The following is a 17,306-nucleotide window of genomic DNA, read 5'->3' as shown; positions in this document are numbered from 1 at the left end:
ATGTGAGGAGAGAGGGATAATCACAGGTTAAAGAGGTGTGAATTGTCTCATACCAGGAGAGTTAGTAGGATTTTGCAAGCCCAGCCCAAATGGTGGGGGTTACACATAGTGTGACATAAACCCAAGATCCCGGTTGAGGCTGTCCTCATGCATGTGGAATTTGGCCATCAGTTTCTGTTCGGCGATTCTGCGTTGTGTGTCTTGAAGGCCGCCATGGAGAACGCTTACGTGAAGATCGGAGGCTGAATGCCCTTGACCGCTGAAGTGTTCCCCAACAGGAAGGGAACAATCCTGCCTGGTGATTGTCGCATGGTGTCCATTCATCCATTGTCATAGCATCTGCATGGTCTTGCTGATGTACCACGCCTCGGGCCATTCTTTCCTGCAGCGTATGAGGTAGACACCATTGGCCGAGTTACCAATGTACCTGGCGGGTGGGTGGTGTTCTCACGTGTGATGGTGGTATCCATGTCGATGAGCCGGCATGTCTTGCAGAGGTTGCCGTGGCAGGGTTGTGTTGTGTCCTTGTCGCTATTCTTCTGAAGGCTGGGTAGTTTGCTGCGAACAATGGTCTGTTTGAGGTTGCGCGGTTGTTTGAAGGCAAGTAGAAGGGAAGGAAGGAGCAGCGCTCTGAAAGCTTGTGATTCCAAATAAACCTGTTGGACTTGAACCTGGTGTTCTTACTGTTACATGCTGTGAGGGTCAGCTGACCCGGTAGACAATGTAGCCAATGGCAATGTGGTGTGGTGGTCAGCTGACCTGGTATGAATAGAAAGCAGATGGGGATTGGAGTGAGCATTGGCCCAAATGGTCATGTAATGAAGTTTCTTTAATAAACCTTTATTTTGTGAAGATAGTTCTTTTATTGAAGGTCTGATGCTATACACTAGATACATTGATGACATTTTCTTCCTTTGGACTCACGGCGAAGAATCACTGAAACAACTACATGATGATATCAACAAATTCCATCCCATCATTAGACACACCATGGACTACTCCCCAGAATCAGTTGCATTCTTGGATACATACATCTCCATCAAGGACGGTCACCTCAGCACTTCACTGTACCACAAGCCCATGGATAACCTCACGATGCTCCACTTCACCAGCTTTCACCCTTAAAGAAGCCCCCCGTATACACAGGATCTACTCAGATGAGAAGGAAAGCAACAGACACCTACAGACGTTGAAAGACGCCTTTGTAAGAACGTGATATGGCACTCAACTCATCGATGGACAGTTCCGACGCGCCACAGCGAGAAACCACACCGACCTCCTCAGAAGACAACACGGGACACAACCGACAGATTACCCTTTGTCGTCCAGTACTTCCCTGGAGTGGAGAAACTACGATGTCCTCTTCGGAGCCTTCAACATGTCATTGATGAAGACGAGCATCTCACCAAGGCCATCCCCACACCCCCACTACTTGCCTTCAAACAACCGTGCAACCTCAAACAGACCATTGTACGCAGCAATCTACCCAGCCTTCAGGAGAACAATGACCACGACACCACACAACCCTGCCACAGCAACCTCTGCAAGACGTGCCGGATCATCGACACGGATACCACCATCACACTTGGCCAATGTTGTCTACCTCATACGCTGCAGGAAAGGATGTCCCGAGACATGGTACATTGGTGAGACCATGCAGACGCTACGACAACGGATGAATGGACACCACGCGACAATCACAGGCAGGAGTGTTTCTTTCCTGTTGGGGAACACTTCAGCAGTCAAGGGTATTCAGCCTCCGATCTTTGGGTAAGTGTTCTCGAAGGTGGTCTTCAAGACACACAACAATGCAGAATTGCCAAGCAGAAACTGATAACCAAGTTCCGCACATATGAGGATGGCCTCAACCGGGATCTTGGGTTCATGTCACACTACATGTAACCCTTTTGGCCTGGGCTTGCAAAATCCTACTTACTGTCCTGGCTTGAGACAATTCTCACTCTTTAACCTGCGATTGTCCCTCTCTCCACTCGCATTGTCTGTACCTGTAAAGACTTGATTACCAGTAAAGACTGGCATTCCAACCATTATCTTGCAATTGCGTCGCTGTCTATAAATGCCATGTTTGCGAACCCAACTCTCCACTCACCTGAGGAAGGAGCAGCACTCCGAAAGCTCATGATTCCAAATAAACCCATTGGACTTAACCTGATAGAGGAGTCATAGACAATTACAGCATGAAAACAGGCCCTTCAGCCCAACTTGTCCATGCCGCCTCATTTTTTAACTCATAAGCTAGTCCCAATTGCCTGCGTTGGGCCCATATCCCTCGATACCCATCTTACCCATCTAACTGTCTAAATGCTTTTTAAAAGACAAAATTATACCTAAAATTCTACTACCTCGGGCAGCTTGTTCCAGACACTCACCACCCTCTGTGTGAAAGAATTGCCCGTCTGGACACTTTAGTATCTCTCCCCTCTCACCTTGAACCTATGTCCTCTAGTTTTAGACTCCCCTACCTTTGGGAAAAGATATTGACTATCAAGCTGATCTGTGCCCCTCATTATTTTATAGACCTCTACAAGATCACCCCTCAGCCTTCTACGCTCCAGAGAAAAAAGTCCCAGTCTATCCAGCCTCTCCTTATAAGTCAAACCACCAAGTCCCGGTAGCATCCTAGTAAATCTTTTCTACACCCTTTCTAGTTTAATAATATCCTTTCTATAATAGGGTGACCAGAACCGTACACAGTATTCCAAGCGTGGCCTTAATAATGTCTTCTACAACTTCAAGATGTCCCAACTCCTGTATTCAATGTTCTGACCAATTAAACTAAGCATGCTGAATGCCTTCTTCACCACTCGGTCCACTTGTGACCCCACTTTCAAGAAGCTATGAACATGTACCCCTAGATCTCGTCGTTCTACAACTCTCCCCAATGCCCTACCATTAACTGAGTAAGTCCTGCCCTGGTTCGATCTACCAAAATGCATCACTTTGCATTTATCTAAATTAAACTCCATCTGCCATTCGCCAGCCCACTGGCGCAATTGATCAAGATCCCATTGCAATCCTAGATAACCTTCTTCACTGTCCACTATGCCACCAATCTTGGTGTCATGCGCAAATGTACTAACATGCCTTCTAAATTCTCATTCAAATCATGAATATAAATGACAAATAACGCCGATTCCCTGAGGCACACCGCTGATCACAGGCCTCCCGTTTGAAAAACAACCCTCTGCATCCACCTTCTGTCATCAAGCCAATTTTGTATCTATTTGGCTACCTCATCCTGGATCCGATGAGATTTAACAACTTATGCAACAACCTACCATGCGGTACCTTGTCAAAGGCCTTGCTAAAGTCCATGTAGACAACATCAACTGCACTGCCCTCATCTACCTTCTTGGTTACCACTTCAAAAAACTCAATCAAATTTGTAAGACATGATTTTCCACTCTCAAAGCCACGCTGACTGTCCTTAAAGCGCATCAAGGTAGATAAATCCCCAGGACTTGATGAAGTGTATCCCAGGACATTGTGGTAAGCTAGGGAGGAAATTGCGGGTCCCCTAGCACAAATATTTGTATCATCGATAGTCACAGCTGAGGTGCCTGAAGATTGGAGGGTGGCAAATGTTGTGCCTTTTGTTTAAAAAGGGCTGCAGGGAACAGCCTGGGAACTACAGGCTGGTGAGCCTCATCTGTGGTAGGTAAGTTGTTGGAAGGTATTTGAGAGACAGGATCTACAGGCATTTAGAGACGCAAGGACTGATTAGGGACAGTCGGCATGGCTTTGTGAGTGGAAAATCATGTCTCATAAATTTGAGTTTTTTCAAGGGGTAACCAAGAAGGTAAGATGAGGGCATTGCAGTTGATGTTGTCTACATGGACTTTAGCAAGGCCTTTTTCAAGATACCACATGAAGCGGTGTGCCTCAGGGATCGGTGCTGGGTCCACTGTTATTTGTCATTCATATTAATGATTTGGATGAGAATTTAGGAGGCATGGTTAGTAAGTTTGCAGATGACACCAAGATTGGTGGCATAGTGGACAGGAAAGAAGGTTATCTAGGATTGCAACGGGATCTTGATCAATTGGGCCAGTGGGCTGACGAATGGCAGATGGAGTTTAACTTAGATAAATGTAAGTGATGCATTTTGGTAGATCGAACCAGGGCAGGACTTACTCAGTTAATGGTAGGGCGTTGGGGAGAGTTACAGAACAAAGAGATACAGGTTCATAGCTCCTTGAAAGTGGAGTCACAGGTGGACAGAATGGTGAAGAAGGCATTCGGCATGCTTGGTTTCATTGGTTGGAACATTGAATACAGGAGTTGGGATGTCTTGTTGAAGTTGTACAAGACATTGGTAAGGCCACACTTGGAATACTGTGTACAGTTCTGGTCACCCTATTATAGAAAGGTGTATAAAATTATGAAAGGCATAGATAAGGTGAACGGTGGGAAGTTTTTCCCCAGGTCGGTGGTGAGGTTCACGAGGGGTCATAGGTTCAAGGTGAAGGGGGGGGGAGGTTTAACACAGATATCAGAAGGACATATTTTACACAGAGGGTGGTGGGGGCCTGGAATGCACTGCCGGGCAACGTGGTGGAGGCGGACACACTGGGAACGTTTAAGACTTATCTAGATAGCTACATGAATGGAGTGGGAATGGAGGGATACAAAAGAATGGTCTAGTTTGGACCAGGGGGCGGCGCGGGCTTGGAGGGCTGAAGGGCCTGTTCCTGTGCTGTATTGTTCTTTGTTCTTGTTCTTTATTATTAATCTAGAAAGAACATAGAACATAGAACATTACAGCGCAGAACAGGCCCTTCGGCCCACGATGTTGCACCGACCAGTTAAAAAAAAAACTGTGACCCTCCAACCTAAACCAATTTCTTTTCGTCCATGAACCTATCTACGGATCTCTTAAACGCCCCCAAACTAGGCGCATTTACTACTGATGCTGGCAGGGCATTCCAATCCCTCACCACCCTCTGGGTAAAGAACCTACCCCTGACATCGGTTCTATAACTACCCCCCCTCAATTTAAAGCCATGCCCCCTCGTGCTGGATTTCTCCATCAGAGGAAAAAGGCTATCACTATCCACCCTATCTAAACCTCTAATCATCTTATATGTTTCAATAAGATCCCCTCTTAGCCGCCGCCTTTCCAGCGAAAACAATCCCAAATCCCTCAGCCTCTCCTCATAGGATCTCCCCTCCATACCATGCAGAAAAGATTTACTAGGATGCTACCGGGACTTGATAGTTTGAGTTAGAAGGAGAGGCTGGATAGACTGGGACATTTTTCTCTGGAGCGTAGGAGGCAGAGAGGTGATCTTGTGGAAGTCTGTAAAATAATGAGGGGCATAGATCAGTTAGATAGTCAATATCTTTTCTCAAAGGTAGGGGAGTCTAAAACTAGAGGGCAAAGGTCTAAGATGAGAGGGGAGAGATACAAAAGTGAGCAGAGGGGCAATTTTTTTCACACACAGGGTGGTGAGTGGAACAAGCTGCCAGAGGTAGTAGTAGAGGCGGGTACAATTTTGTCTTTTAAGAAGCATTTAGACAATTACATGGGTAAGATGGGTATAGAGAGATATGGGCCAAATGCGGGCGATTGGGACTAGCTTGGAGTTTTTTTTTTAAAAAAAGGGCGACATGGACAAGTTGTGCCGAGGGGCCTGTTTCCATGCTGTAAACCTCTGTGACTCCATGCATGACTAATATAGTGATAGCCTTTTTCCTCTGATGGAGAAATCCAGCACGAGGGGGCATGGCTTTAAATTGAGGGGGGGTAGTTATAGAACCGATGTCAGGGGTAGGTTCTTTACCCAGAGGGTGGTGAGGGATTGGAATGCCCTGCCAGCATCAGTAGTAAATGCGCCTAGTTTGGGGGCGTTTAAGAGATCCGTAGATAGGTTCATGGACGAAAAGAAATTGGTTTAGGTTGGAGGGTCACAGTTTTTTTTTAACTGGTCGGTGCAACATCGTGGGCCGAAGGGCCTGTTCTGCGCTGTAATGTTCTATGTTCTAATCAGTCCTTGCGTCTCTAAATGCCTGTAGATCCTGTCTCTCAAAATACCTTCTAACAACTTATCCACTACAGATGTGAGGTTCACTGGCCTATGGTTCCCAGGCTTTTCCCTGCAGCTCTTCTTCAACAAAGGCATAACATTTGCCATCTTCCAATCTTCAGGCACCTCACCTGTGACTCCCGATGATTTAATTACCTCTGCTAGGGGACCCACAATTTCCTCCCTAGCCTCCCACAATGTCCTGAGATACACTTCATCAGGTCCCGGGGATTTATCTACCTTGATGCGCTTTAAGACTTCCAGCTCCTCCTTCTCTGTTATATGTACACTCATCAAGACATCACTATTTATTTCTCCAAGTCCCCTGACATCCATGCGTTTCTCAACAGTAAATACTGATGAGAAATATTCACTTAGGATCTCTTGTGGATCCGCACATAGATGACCTTGTTGATCCTTAAGAGGTCCTACTCTCTCCCCAGTTCCTCTTTTGCCCTTTATGTATTTGTAGAAGCTCTTTGGATTCTCCTCTGCCTTATCTGCCAAAACAATCTCATGTCCCCTTTTTGCCCCCCTGATTTCTCTCTCAACTCTGTTGTGAGATGTTGTGAGACTTCTTACTGTGCCCACCCCCAGTCCAATGCCGGCATCTCCACAGCATGGCCATTGTAACAGATTCCCCTTTTTTTTCAAATGAATTCTAGATCACTATCCTCCAGTATTCTCAACAATTTTCCAGCACCTGTACCCCTTTTAGTAAAACAGTCGGATAATTGTAGATTTGCACTATTCCAATTTAGCTTTGAAACCTCCTTGTTTTCCAACATTTATTTCATGCTGGCCAATTCGCAATCGCTTTCCTGTTACACTTTTTGTAGAGTGAATATTGTCCCATAAAGACCGATTGTACCTACTTTCCCGACGTTGCCTGGGAAAATAAATCTGTTAATGTGTCAGACAGATATATCCCCATATCTATTGCCTCCACTAGTGTTAGGCCTTCAACCACCAATGTACTTTTGACTATCCTTTTTATTTTCTTTGCTTCCCAGCCCAAAGGGTAACATTTTCCTTCCTTACCTACCAGGAATATTATGAATCCAGCACCATTCGAATGTCCATCTGGGAGATTGGCATGTGAAGCATGTGAAACAACTAACCTCATGTTTTCCGGTTCTCCAGTGCTCGGAATTTAATTACACATTCCTCTCGTTTCAACTTTTAAAAAGTTTTATTTGCCTGCAAGATCTCTCAGACTGAAGCACATCTCAACATATTATTTAGCTCTAAGACATTATAACTCCCATCCAGTCTTGTCTGCGTGCATAGCCAATTTAACTGTTTGGTTCCTTTTTTTTTCAATCGACCTCTCTCTCTCTCGTTATGGGAATGGGATCAGTGCTGTTTACATATTCCTGTTGATTCATTGTTATTCTGGATTTGCTTTGCCGTATATCAAAACTGAGATATCAATAAGTACTGATTGCTTGACTCCCTACTTTAAATTCCATCTTTAAGATATTAACCTTTACTCTCTTTTCAAATTCTGTGCCACCCCATGGGACATCATCAATGTGCATCACGAAAATTCCAGCCAAATTTCCTTCAGACTTCCAATAGAACATTGCAGGATCTGTTTTTAACTGGTCACAGCCAGTTTTCAGCAATATGAATTGTACAGAAAAATGCCAAACTTTCGATGTGTCTCGCAACCTGTATATTCATTTGTTCAGCTTCCACGGCTGTTCCTGTGTATTACCTACCTCTTTGGGTGACTTCTAAAAAACTTTTCTTTGAAATGCATCGCCCTGCAGAAATGCTGCTTTGATATCTATTGACTTACATTCCCAATTATTCAAGCCTGGGACAGCGAAAATAAAATTTAGTGCCACTTTCCCCGCTGTGGTGAATTAACTCTAATATCTCACCCCTCCAAGTGTTTCTCATACCATATTAAACTGGTCTTTGCTTTATAAGTGCCATCTTGCAAAATCTTCTGTGCCCCAACCCACTAAAGGGACAGAGCAGGCTGCCCTTTGTATAGCACCTCAGTGTACACTCCATACTCTATCCAATTGTCCAATTCTCTTGTTTGGCCTCTCTTATTTCCATAATCTCCATTTTATTAGCATCCACCAGAACTTCCCTATCATGGAGCCTTCTATTCTCCTGTCACTGGTTTGATTCCTAGCCTTCCTTGTTAAACTCTAGCCTCTACTGCCGTGTCTGTCCCTTTCAGGGTTGCTACTCCCAGACCTCTGTTCTCTATTAACATAACTTCAGTCACAAATTTGTGACCTTTTCCTGGGTCCATGAGTGCTCACTAAGTCATAGAGGTTTACAGCATGCCGCCTTTTTTGTTAAACCCCTAAGCTAATCCCAATTGCCCGCATTTGGCCCATATCCCTCTATACTTGGTAGTGTGGATGAGCAGAGAGATCTCGGTGTCCATGTGCATAGATCCCTGAAAGTTGGAACCCAGGTTGATAGGGTTGTTAAGAAGGCGTACGGTGTGTTAGCTTTTATTGGTAGAGGGATTGAGTTTCGGAGCCAGGAGGTCATGCTGCAACTGTACAAAACTCTGGTGCGGCCGCATTTGGAGTATTGCGTACAGTTCTGGTCGCCGTATTATAGGAAAGATGTGGAAGTGTTGGAAAGGGTGCAGAGGAGATTTCCCAGGATGTTGCCTGGTATGGTGGAAAATCGTATGAGGAAAGGCTGAGGGGCTTGAGGTTGTTTTTGTTAGAGAGAAGAAGGTTTAGAGGTGACTTAATAGAGGCATACAAGTTGATCAGAGGATTAGATAGGGTGGATAGTGAGAGCCTTTTTCCTCGGATGGTGATGGCTAACACGAGGGGACACAGCCTTAAATTGAGGGGTGATAGATATAGGACAGATGTTAGAGGTAGATTCTTTACTCAGAGAGTAGTAAGGGCGTGGAATGCCCTGCCTGCGGCAGTAGTGGACTCGTCAACATTAAGAGCATTCAAATGGTTATTGGATAAACATATGGATGATATTGGAATAGTGTAGATGAGAGGGGCTTTAGATTGGTTCCGCTGGTCGGCGCAGCATCGAGGGCCAAAGGGCCTGTACTGCGCTGTAATGTTCTATGTTCTACTCATCTTACCTATGTAACTGTCTAAATGCTTTCCAAAAGACAAAATTGTACCAGCCTCTACTGCTACCTCTGGCAGCTTGTTCCAGACACTCACCATCCTCTGTGAAAAAATTGCCCCTCTGGACACTGTTGTATCTCTCCCCCTCACCTTAAACCTATGCCCTCTAGTTTTAGACTCCCCTACCTTTGGGAAAAGATATTGACTATCTAGCTGATCTGTGCCCCTCATTATTTTATAGACCTCTATAAGGTCACCCCTCAGCCTTCTACGCTCCAGGGAAAAAAGACCCAGTCTATCCAGCTTCTCCTTATAACTCAAACCATCAAGTTCCAGCAGCATTCTAGTAAATCTTTTCTGCACACTTTTTAGTTTAATAATATCCTTTCTATAATAGGGTGACCAGAACTGTGCACAGTACTCAAGTGTGGCCTTACCAATGTCCTGTACAACTTCAACAAGACGTCCCAACTCCTGTATTCAATGTTCTGACCGATGAAACCAAGCATGCTGAATGGCTTCTTCACCACTCTGTCCACCTGTGACTCCACTTTCAAGGAGCTTTGAACATGTACCCCTAGATCTCTTTGTTCTGTAACTCTCCCCAACACCCTACCATTAACTGAGTAAGTCCTGCCCTGGTTCAATCTACCAAAATGCTTTACCTCGCATTTATCTAAATTAAACTCCATCTGCCATTCGTCAGCCCACTGGCCCAATTGATCAAGCTCCCGTTGCAATTGGAGATAACTTTCTTCACTGTCCACTACGCCACCAATCTTGGTGTCATCTGCAAACATGCCTCCTATATTCTCATCCAAATCATTAATATAAATGACAAATAACAGTGGACCCAGCACACCACTGAGGCACACCACTTGGTCACAGGCCTCCAGTTTGAAAAACAACCCATCGTCAGAACTTAAATCTCACTCTTTTATCTTTCCACTTCTAGGCTTCTATCTTTCCACCCCATTTTCCCAATCTAGAGATTTTGCTTTTTGCCCTTACTCTCTGAAGTTGAGCTAGTGTTTATATTTTCCTGAGGCTTTTCCTGTTCTTCCGATTATAGTGACATCCCTCCACTCACTTGACCCTTCAGGTATATACGATACCACTGTGCCCCCTTTGGGTAACTGAATCTTTGAAGGAACGACTTTATCTCCTGCCTCACTGTTACTTAGCAGGTCATCAAATTCCCTCTGGTCTATAGCTGTTTGATCATTTAGTTGCTCAAAGCATGTGTTTGTGAAGGACAAGATGCTTCCTGTATTTCTACATCTTGTTCAGATCCTCCAAATTCATACTTGATTCTCACTATTCTTGCACTGTCTGGTTCCTGTGTTGTAATATAACTACCTTGCCATCTGTCCCTATCACATTACTTAGGCCCTCTATTTTATGGTAGGCCATATCACCATTTTTGAAATGTACCTCCAACGGTCTTATGCGAAGCCTTAGGGCTTGTTGTATCCACTCTGAAACCTTGCCCTTAATGAAAACCTTTCTCTGAATGCATGGCATTCAGATGTGTGAAAAAAATGGAGCTAATGCTTGTCCTTTCTAATGCTGGAGGAGTGTCCGTCAATACTGATGGTAACTTTGGGTTCCTCCCATATACCAATTGGTACGGACTATAGCACCCCCCACCATTTGTAATGAATATTTCGCATACACCACCCACGCTAATACAATCTTCAATTTACAGCCTGGTTGATTGTCCAAAACTTTATGCAGGATATCATCTATGACTACAAGATTCTGTTCAAATGGACCATTGCAGAATGGGCTTTCTGCTGCAGTGTGCATCACCACAGTATTTAAATTTTCATACATATCTTGGAACTCATCATTCACAAATTCACTCCCATTGTCTGTCAAGAATTTAGACGCTACCCCCAACCCTGTTCCAATCCAATAAGTCAATTTTGTCGACAGTAGTCTTTTTTGTCTTGGCTATAAATCACCGTAGATATGCTGAACCGGGTAGCCATGTCTACGAAGTGTAGTAAATAGATGCCTTAAGTTTATTTATGAGTGTCACAAGTAGGCTTACATTAACACTACAATGAAGTTATAGAGTCATAGAGGTTTACAGCATGGAAACAGGCCCTTCGGCCCAACTTGTCCATGCCGCCCTTTTTTTAAAAAACCCTTAAACTAATCCCAATTGCCTCCATTTGGCCCATATCCCTCTATACCCATTGTACCCATGTAACTATCAAAATGCTTATTAAAAGATAAAATTGTACCCGCCTCTACTCCTACCTCTGGCGGCTTGTTCCAGACACTCACCAGCCTCTGTGTGAAAAAATTGCCCCTCTGGACACTTTTGTATCTCTCCCCTCTCACCTTAAACCTATGCCCTCTAGTTTTAGACTCCCCTACCTTTGGGAAAAGATATTGACTATCTAACTTGTCTATACCCCTCATTATTTTATATACCTCTATAAGGTCACCCCTCAGCCTCCTACGCTCCAGAGAAAAAAGTCCCAGTCTATTCAGCCTCTCCTTATAAATCAATCCATCAAGTCCCGGTAGCATCCTAGTAAATCTTTTCTGCATTCTTTCTAGTTTAATAATATCCTTTCTATAATAGGGTGACCAGAATTGCACACAGTATTCCAAGTGTGGCCGTACCAATGTCTTGTACAACTTCAACAAGACGTCCCAACTCCTGTATTCAATGTTCTGACCGATGAACCAAGCATGCCGAATGCCGCCTTCACCACTCTGTCCACCTGTGACTCCACTTTCAAGGAGCTATGAACATGTACCCCTAGATCTCTTTGTTTTGTAACTCTCCCTAACGCCCTACCATTAACTGAGTAAGTCCTGTCCTGGTTCAATCTACCAAAATGCATTACCTCGCATTTGTCTAAATTAAACTCCACCTGCTATTCGTCAGCCCACTGGCCCAATTGATCAAGATCCTGCTGCAATTGGAGATAACCTTCCTCACTGTCCACCATGCCACCAATCTTGGTGTCATCTGCAAACTTACTAACCATGCCCCCTATATTCTCATCCAAATCATGAATATAAATGACAAATAACAGTGGGCCCAGCACTGATCCCTGAGGCACACCGCTGGTCACAGGCCTCCAGTTTGAATAACAACTCTCTACAACCACCCTCTACCTACCATGCGGTACCTTGTCAAAGGCCTTGCTAAAGTCCATGTAGACAACATCAACTGTACTGCCCTCATCTACCTTCTTGGTTACCCCTTCAAAAAACTCAATCAAATTTGTGAGACATGATTTTCCACTCACAAAGCCATGCTGACTGTCCCTAATCAGTACTTGCATCTCTAAATGCCTGTAGATCCTGTCTCTCAAAATACCTTCCAACAATTTATTACCCACCACAGATGTGAGGCTAACTGGCCTGTAGTTCCCAGGCTTTTCCCTGCAGCCCTTTTTAAATAAAGGCACCACATTTTCCACTCTCCAATCTTCAGGCACCTCACCCGTGACTATTGATGATTCAAATATCTCGGCTAGGGGACCCGCAATTTCCTCCATAGCCTCCCACAACGTCCTGGGATACACTTCTTCAGGTCCCGTAGATTTATCTACCTTGATGCGCTTTAAGACTTCCAGCACCTCCTTCTCTGTAATATGTACACTCCTCAAGACATCAATATTTAATTCCCCAAGTTCCCTAACATCCATGCTTTTCTCAACAGTAAATACTGATGAGAAATATTCATTTAAGATCTCACCCATCTCTTGTGGATCCGCACATAGATGACCTTGTTGATCCTTAAGAGGCCCTACTCTTCCCCCTTGTTACTCTTTTGCCCTTTATGTATTTGTAGAAGCTCTTTGGATTCTCCTTTGCCTTATCTGCCAAAACAATCTCATGTCCCCTTTTTGCCCTCCTGATTTCTCTCTTAACTCTACTCCTACACCCCCTATACTCTTCAAGAGAGTCACTTGATCCCAGCTGCCTATGCACGTCATGTGCCTCTTTCTTCTTCTTGACCAGGGCCTCAATATCCCGAGTCATCCAGGGTTCCCGACTTTTGCCAGCCTTGCCCTTCACTCTCAGAGGAATGTGTTTACCCTGAACCCTGGTTAACACACTTTTGAAAGCGTGCCACTTACCAGACATCCCTTTTCCTTCCCACAGACTCCCCCAATTAACTTTTGAAAGTTCCTGCCTGATACCATCAAAATTGGCCTTGCCCCAATTTAGAATATTAACTTTTGGGACACACCTATCCTTCTCCATAGCTATCTTAAAACTAATAGAATTATGGTCACTGGTCCCAAAGTGATCCCTCACTAACACTTCTGTCACCTGCCCTTCCTTATTTCCCAAGAGGAGGTCAAGTTTTGCCCCCTCTCTAGTCGGGCCATCCACATACTGAATGAGAAATTCCTCCTGAATACACTCAACAAATTTCTCTCCATCCAACCCTCTAATTGGCTGTCCCAGTCAATGTTGGGAAAATTAAAATCTCCGATTATTACCACCCTATTTTTCTTGGAGCTATCTGTAATCTCCTTACATATTTGCTCCTCAATTTCCCGCTATTTGGGGGCCTATAGTACAACCCTATCAAAGTGATTTCCCCCTTCTTATTTCTCAGTTCTACCCATATAGACTCAGTGGCCAAACCCTCGGATATATCCCCTCTCAGTACAGCTGTGATGCTTTCCCTAATCAAAAGTGCAACTACCCCTCCTCTCTTGCCTCCTGTTCTATCTTTCCTATAGCATCTGTACCCTGGAATATTAAGCTGCCAGTCCTGTCCCTCCCTTAGCCATGTTTCAGTAATTGCTATAATATCCCAGTCCCACGTACCCATCAATGCCCTGAGTTCACCTGCCTTGCCCGTCAGGCCTCTTGCATTGAAATAAATGCAGTTTAATCTGGACTTCCCTTGCTCTCTGTCTTGCTTCTGTCTGATCTCTCTGGTACTAGGATTACTGACACTGCCTTTACTAATTAATGTGCTCTCTTTAACTTCCGTGCTGTCCTCAAACTTCTCTTCTGTCTCCCTACTGCTTTGGATCCCACCCCCCTGCCAAACTAGTTTAAACCCTCCCGAGTGGCTCTAGCAAATCTCCCCACCAAGATGTTATTGTGAAAATCCCCTACTCTGGCGCCTGTTCAGGTACACTGAGGGAGAATTTAGCCAATGCCAATGCACCTAACTAGCACGTCTTTCGGACTATGGGAGGAAACCAGAGCACCTGGAGGAATCCCATGCCGACACGGGGAGAACGTGTAGACTCCGCACAGACGGTGACCGAAGCCGAGAATCAAATCTGGGTCCCTGGTGCTGTGAGGCAGCAGTGCTAACCACTGTGCCTTTCTCTTTATCCCAAATCCATCACCACTAAATTGTTGAAATCCCAAGCTAATGGCAGACTCACGACTGGACACGGAGACATCCTTCTATATTTTGTGCAAATCTCACATTGGGCTGATATTTACTCTACGAGATCATTACAGCTTTTGTCCAACACACCTGCATCCTGAAGCAGTGCTTTCAGTCTCTGGTACTGGATGAACAAACTGTTTATGAAGTTTCAAAATAATCATCTTTTTGTCTATTAAGCTGTTGTCGGTAATTGACTCTAATGCATCATGAATCCTCTGGTTAGACATTTTCGGTTCACTTAAGGGAAGGCAATAATGGCCTGACCTTGTAAAATATAGATCTACACATCTTCCAAATACCACAGCTTTGTCATGCTTCAAATCTATCGTCATCTCGACTTTTTTCATGGCAGTTCTCCTTAATAACAAAGGTATGTCAGTTGAAGCAACACCCGTACTTATGAGTAAGCTGATTCCTGCAATTCTAAAGGGGAGTACCTTTCTGTAAAGTTTCGATATATCCTGTTTCATGTGTGGCATCAAAGACATGGTTTCTTCTTTTTGGAGAATTCACTGTGTAAATGAAATGGGGAAATAGCATTAAAAACAGTGATTCACCATCCCTTTACCATTTATTTGGTTTAAATGTCTTTTATCACCCTCCAATGTGCTATCTCCATTATCAAATCGATTATGGCCAGTTTCAACATCAGGTGTTATTAGTGTAACTTTCTCTGTTTAGGGGCCTTTGTGTACTATTTCGTCAAATATGCAGCTTAGTTACCATTGAATCCTTGACTCTGGGTGAATTGAAAACAGTGGCAGGGAACTATTGTTTCCCAAAAATACTTTATTAATGATGTTACCATTTGATCAAAGAGAGGCTCTGTTTCTTTAATTTGTACTCCATTCATTGACAGACTATCCATCTGAGACGGACATGCACAATCCAACAATTTGAAGGCCAGTATTGCATCTGGAATCTCCAAATTAAATTTCATTAGCCTGTTACAGGCCTTATCGAATTCCATGATATGTTCCTCCATGGATTGGCTTTCTTGTTTTCTAATCTTGTCAAAAATCACCTACTTTTCAATTCTCCAAAATCTCACCTTTTTGATAAAACTTATCTAGATATTGCTACAGGAGCTGATAATCCTTCTACTTTATTCAGGACATTTGCAGTCCAGTCAGAAAACACTTGGCTCCTTATCTTACTTCTAGCCGGAAGTGATAAAGCTAAGGCCATACCTTGCTTTTTCCTCGGTATTGCAGTAACAAAGGTCCACATTTCCACTTCTGCCTTTCATTGCTGGCATGGTTCGGCATCCAAAAAGACAGGGGGACAATCAACCGATGTAAGTTTGCTTTTACCTTCTGCCATAGCCTTGTCCTGAGTCTGTAGCACCACTTCAAGCCTCACAAAACAAACACCAAGCTATGATGGGCTCTCCTCTGCTATCAGCGTTCACTGGAAGTAAGGATACTCCAGTAGCAAGCAATGAGAGAACTAACTTCACAAAGTAAATCATTCATTCCACCACCGTTTGAGCCAAACCATGGGCCACAAATGCTCCCCACAATCCCCATCTGCTTTTTTTTTAACAGACCACACCAGTTTGCCATTGGTTACAATGACTATTGGTCAGCTGGTCCTCAGCATGTTCCCATTGTTATATAACGATGATATCAAGGTTTTTAACTTGGCAGTTTCTTGAAGGGGTGTCAGAGTAGACTGGGTTTCTGTGATTGAAATAGAAAGCCTAGTGAATGGAAATATCGGAGAGAGCGCAGTGTTTCCTTTCGGACTCTGGAGAATTTCTGTTATTTTGTTACATCTATTGCGTTGGAAAAGATCAGGGTGATTATTTAAGAGATAGCCGTGTCAGGAGCTCACCCCCGGCACAATATTTAGTTGAATCAGAACATTAACCCTGTGCTTTTTCTTTCAGGTTGTTGGACTGGTGGCATCACAGGCAAGCCTGGCATTGCTTCCTGTGCCAGTCTTTGCACAGAGTGACAAACCAGAGAAAGGCCTTCTCAAGGTTGACCAGGTAAATGTGCTTGTTTTGTAGTCATGTGCATTCTCTCCCCATCCAACTTTGTCAGGAAAATGGATATTTAGTTTTTGTTGATGAACGCATTCTAGGAGCAAGTTTCAAGTTTGAATATCACCTCACCATCTCCCTCAAACATCCCAAAGCACTTTTTACTATCAGGATAATCAATCCTGTCAATCCTCAGAATGTCATAAAACTAGAGCTTGCATTAATGTCTGATTCTTTAGTTATCTTGGTTTCAGTTGAACTCCCCTTATTTTCCTCACTCCTCCATTGGCAGCCATGCATAGGTCCTAAACTGACTCAAACTCTCCACTTTGCCACCTCTCTCTCCTTTTATAATTAACCCACATCTTGTTTATTACATTATTCTGATTTGTTAATGTCAATTATATTGTTAAGAGAAATGACTATTAATTGTCTTTGAGCACAAATAAATAGGGGATAGCTGGGATACTGGGTTGAGTTAGACTGAACTGGTTAAACTCTCTCAATAATTGAAAGCTCTCTGTATTGGTTTCGGCTTCACCAAAACAGTTTGGATTCTATTAACACTTGGGACATATTGCTGCATTCACAGTCCTATATAGCTGTAAGTTGTTGCTGTGTGTTAAATCAATCTGAATAACATCTGTTCAAAGAGTATCCTGCCAAAAGATAGAATACAAGAGTGGAATTCTCAAGAAGACCTCATTTGGGAAGCCACGAATGGGCCATTCCCAAATTGGTGATCCTCCTCTGATGCTGGGACCCTATTAGAGCCAGGTCCTTTCCCTCGTACT

At 43.9% G+C, this 17,306-nt stretch overlaps 1 protein-coding gene across 1 annotated transcript in view; it reads left to right on the top strand.

Annotated features, from left to right (window-relative positions):
- LOC144506346 (MICOS complex subunit MIC26-like) overlaps window positions 1-17,306 on the top strand; it is a 50,810-nt gene that overhangs the window by 8,381 nt on the left and 25,123 nt on the right. Inside the window, exon 2 of the mRNA XM_078232324.1 lies at window positions 16,417-16,518. Coding sequence (XP_078088450.1) covers window positions 16,417-16,518 — 102 coding nt within the window. The remainder of the gene's footprint in view (window positions 1-16,416; window positions 16,519-17,306) is intronic.

This window comes from Mustelus asterias, chromosome 17 (genome assembly GCF_964213995.1).
Source record: "Mustelus asterias chromosome 17, sMusAst1.hap1.1, whole genome shotgun sequence".
In the NCBI taxonomy this organism is placed as follows: Eukaryota; Metazoa; Chordata; class Chondrichthyes; order Carcharhiniformes; family Triakidae; genus Mustelus; species Mustelus asterias.
The sequence above is the reverse complement of the archived record's forward strand: the minus strand, read 5'-3'. Positions and strand labels throughout refer to the sequence as shown.